Source organism: Oryzias melastigma, linkage group LG1 (assembly GCF_002922805.2).
Source record: "Oryzias melastigma strain HK-1 linkage group LG1, ASM292280v2, whole genome shotgun sequence".
Lineage (NCBI taxonomy): Eukaryota > Metazoa > Chordata > Actinopteri > Beloniformes > Adrianichthyidae > Oryzias > Oryzias melastigma.
The window spans coordinates 29,619,311-29,623,259 of NC_050512.1; the positions used below are offsets into that span (position 1 = coordinate 29,619,311).

Here is a 3,949-nt window from a genome sequence, read left to right on the forward strand (position 1 = left end):
AGTTAAATAAATGGAAAAAAAAATCTCAATATAGTTGGGATAACATATATGTGTTTCTTCCCACTTACTTTCCACAGTTAAGCAAACCCTATTTTATGGAGAGATTATAGTCTCATTTATATATGCATAATTCTTGATTTGTAACACATACAATACATTTTGTGTGTAACTGTCTGCATTTGCAATTGTATATTCACATGTAGAAACATTACAATTTACAGGAAATACTTGTATTTACACTTGCATAAAATACTTGTATTATTAATAAATATTGTATTGTAAATATTGCATTTTTTATATTATTTTTTGTATCTTTGTACATGTGAATACACAATTGTAAATGCAGGCAGTTACACACAGAATGTATGAGTTTCAAATCAAGAAATATGCACACACAAATTGAATGAGACTATTTTCTCTCCATACTATTTTACAATCATTGCATTGAATGGTTTAAATGTGATAAATGTGAGTACTGAGTCAGTACAAATATATCTATTTATGATATTTATAATGTCAAGAAGATAGCAACATTTTCTTTGATTTATTTTCTAATCAATTTATGAATGAAATAGATTTGATATAGCAATGTATTTTATTTTTATTGACTATTTTCTCCTTTTTTAAGTAGCTTTAAATCAATTATTCACTGAAATATTGTGTTCAGAGTAAAACTGAACCTTTTTTCAGAAGTTTAGAGGGCAGGTTTAATACACAAGTCATGAGCCCACCTTTCTAACTAGAAAAAAAGGACATGGGAGCGTGTGGACTGAATTAAAACACTAAAAAAGAAGCCAAACAAGGACAGAGTCGACTTTCAGGGAGGAGTGTGACTTTTTGTGAGGGTCATAAATATTTATAACTCTGGACTGGAGGGCAGTGAAGGGACTGCATGAACTTTTAATGAGCACTCAGGTTAAATGGGACATTTTATGTCCATAAATGGCTCATTTGAGTTTGGGTTAAACATCCAGTGAATATCAATAAGGAGTGAGTTCTTTTTTTATTCTAAAAACGTGACTGCAGACTTCCATAGACTTTACTGCCAAACAGAGTTCACTCCAACCTGGGTTTTACTTGGACGTTTAGTCTCTGCAGTTTTTCCTGCATCTTCTGTCATCTATAGTTTGAGTACACAGAACCAAAAGAAAGTACAAAACCAAATATGACCACAGCCGTAACGCCATCGCTGCATCACAGCTCTAGTAACATGAGATGAAAGTATATTCTGAAGTTTAATAGCTTTCATAAACTGCATGATAAAAGTTTTACTGACTAATTTCATGCTTCTGCTTTTACTGGATGGGTGAAATGCCTTTTTGAAAGCTCTGCATTAGAGGACATCCACTGGACTTAATGCATCTGTGTAAAACTGGACCCATTGGATTGAAAATGAAATTTGAGATATTTCTATAGAACAGAACCACTTCTTTCTGCATGATCAATGCAGCCACGAGGAGGCCTCAGCCAGGGTGTCCCAAAACTAGATAAATACAGAAGGTTGTTTTAAGTAAGGACCCAGCGTGAAATCTTTGCCAAGCCAAATATAGGAAGCAGACCAATCCATATCGAAGGTTAACGACTGCTGTTTTGCAGAGGAAGGCTTGTTTGTAGGAAGAGAGATCTGGAAAGTCATTAGTGTTGGACTGAGAGTAGAGACTTTAAATGTTTATGACAGGAAAGGGGAAGGAGTTCATTTTCGTAATGCAGAGGAGGAAAATAGACACACTGTGTGATCAGGAGACCAGGTGGGAAGGTTTTTTTTTCATTCCTAAATATGTATAATCATTTTTTACAACAAAACAAAGGAATTTTTCAGTCAAACTATACGTTTCCTTTCCGTTTTGTTAGCACCAATTATTTGTTTGAATGGTTGTTTGTCTAAACGGGCTTTTATTGGTTCACACTCCCCAAAATATATGATTTTTCTTCTTTTTATTTCTATTTAACAAATATTTAATTTACATGACCTAACGAATTGCCCGTGATACATTAGATTATTTGACTAAATAATATTTTTCCATCATATTTTACACATCTTGTTAGAAAAATGTATGCTTGTCGTTCCTCCCCTCACCGTTATGACATTGGGGGCGCTAGAGAACTCAAACGAAAGCTCCTGCCCCTGTCTTCTTTCACGTCCTCCGAACGTTGCGCCGAAACCTTTATTTTAACCATTTTTACTGTCCAAAGATGTCCTTTTTACCCTTTTGTGTGTTTTAACGTCTTATTGATATATATTCTTTCTCTTTTAGCGTAAAAAAGATACATTTTAGTCAAATTACGACGTTTGATCAATCTAGCGATGGAAGCACGAGCGTAAGAATGACAAAACCGGCAAATCACAAATGAGCAACGACACACAGTGGCCAATCAGAAACGTGTAATGGTACAGTTTACTTTGCGTACAAAGGGGATAAAGACTGACTCTCCGCGCTGTGAGGAGTCATCTGTTACTGAACGGAAGAAGGACAACATGCCTGAACCCGCCAAGTCCGCGCCCAAGAAGGGCTCCAAGAAAGCCGTCACCAAGACCGCCGGCAAAGGAGGCAAGAAGAAGAGAAAGACCAGGAAGGAGAGCTACGCCATCTACGTCTACAAGGTGCTCAAGCAGGTCCACCCCGACACCGGCATCTCCTCCAAGGCCATGAGCATCATGAACTCCTTCGTCAACGACATCTTCGAGCGCATCGCCTCCGAGGCGTCTCGTCTGGCTCACTACAACAAGCGCTCCACCATCACCTCCAGGGAGATCCAGACCGCCGTGCGCCTCCTGCTGCCCGGAGAGCTGGCCAAGCACGCCGTGTCTGAGGGCACCAAGGCCGTCACCAAGTACACCAGCTCCAAGTAAACGGACCGGCTCGATCCAAACCAACCAACGGCTCTTTTAAGAGCCACACACTTGTTCTGAAGAGCTGAATTTCTACTTATTGATGAACTAAGACTTGTTATAAAACTTGACAATTAAGGAACTCTGGACTTTTGTCAATGTAGGATCAGGCTGGTTCCAATCAAACCAAAAATAGACATTGCTTAGAATAGATGCTGGGCCTTTGTTGAAACATAAACATATCAATATATGTTTAGATTCCTTGGAAGAACTGGACCAGATTTGCCGGTAGACTGCAGTTTATTTACAATGTAGTAACACAGTCTGACCAGATGATGGTGACAAAGACAACTTTAATTGTTTTTTTATTTACACACTGCAGTTATTAGAGTCCAACAAATTATTAAATCCGAATTCACATAACTGGGGGTAATTATTTGAGTGGTTCTTTAGATGAGCCATTCACACTGCATATCACTCCTCACATAGAAAGTCCTTCCTGGTTGACCATGTCTTGACACAATGATGGGCCCAAATACATTTTCAATCAAGATATAAAGTCAACAAGAAGCTCATTGGGGACTGGCATTTGATATTGTATGGGTTTGTTATTCGATGTTCACCACTGACGTGTTGTAATAGAATAATTTTGGAAATACACCTTTTTTGTCAATTGTTTACAGTAAAACACAGAACACAGACTTTCAGCAAATACAAATATTGTCTTGGTATGGCGTAATTACAATAATAATAAACTGAACATTCATCAAATAAAGAACAAGAAAAAATAGTGCAAAAAAAATAACAGTTGGTGTGTCAACATTTTGCACCACAAAAAATATAAAAACGCGGTCACTGAATTGGCTTAATTTTGTGAGAAATCAGGTATTTTCTATAAGTGACATCAAACTGGCTTTGTCCTGTGATAAGATATACTGTCTATGGTTGTATAGAGTGTTGCCAGGTTGGGCAACACTCAACACTTGATGGAAAGACTTCTGGGAGAGTTCTTGGACACTTGATTTTCAGTATTTTAGATTCAGACTGAACTACTAGTTAACTTTAGTTTACCAAGCAGCTATTGTTCATATTTTATGACTTGACTTTCTGTTTCCGTAC

At 37.4% G+C, this 3,949-nt stretch overlaps 1 protein-coding gene across 1 annotated transcript; it reads left to right on the forward strand.

Annotated features, from left to right (window-relative positions):
* The first annotated feature begins 2,436 nt into the window (after positions 1-2,436).
* On the forward strand, positions 2,437-3,590 carry LOC112156956 (histone H2B 1/2). Its single transcript, XM_024289332.2, has one exon. It carries the CDS (start codon positions 2,477-2,479, stop codon positions 2,849-2,851), a length of 375 nt encoding a protein of 124 aa, XP_024145100.1. The 5' UTR covers positions 2,437-2,476; the 3' UTR covers positions 2,852-3,590.
* The last annotated feature ends 359 nt before the right edge of the window (positions 3,591-3,949 follow it).

What these genes read in the sequence shown, in the direction of transcription:
- LOC112156956 (XM_024289332.2), top strand. Translation starts at nt 2,477, where the DNA reads ATGCCTGAACCCGCCAAGTCCGCGCCCAAGAAGGGCTCCAAGAAAGCC.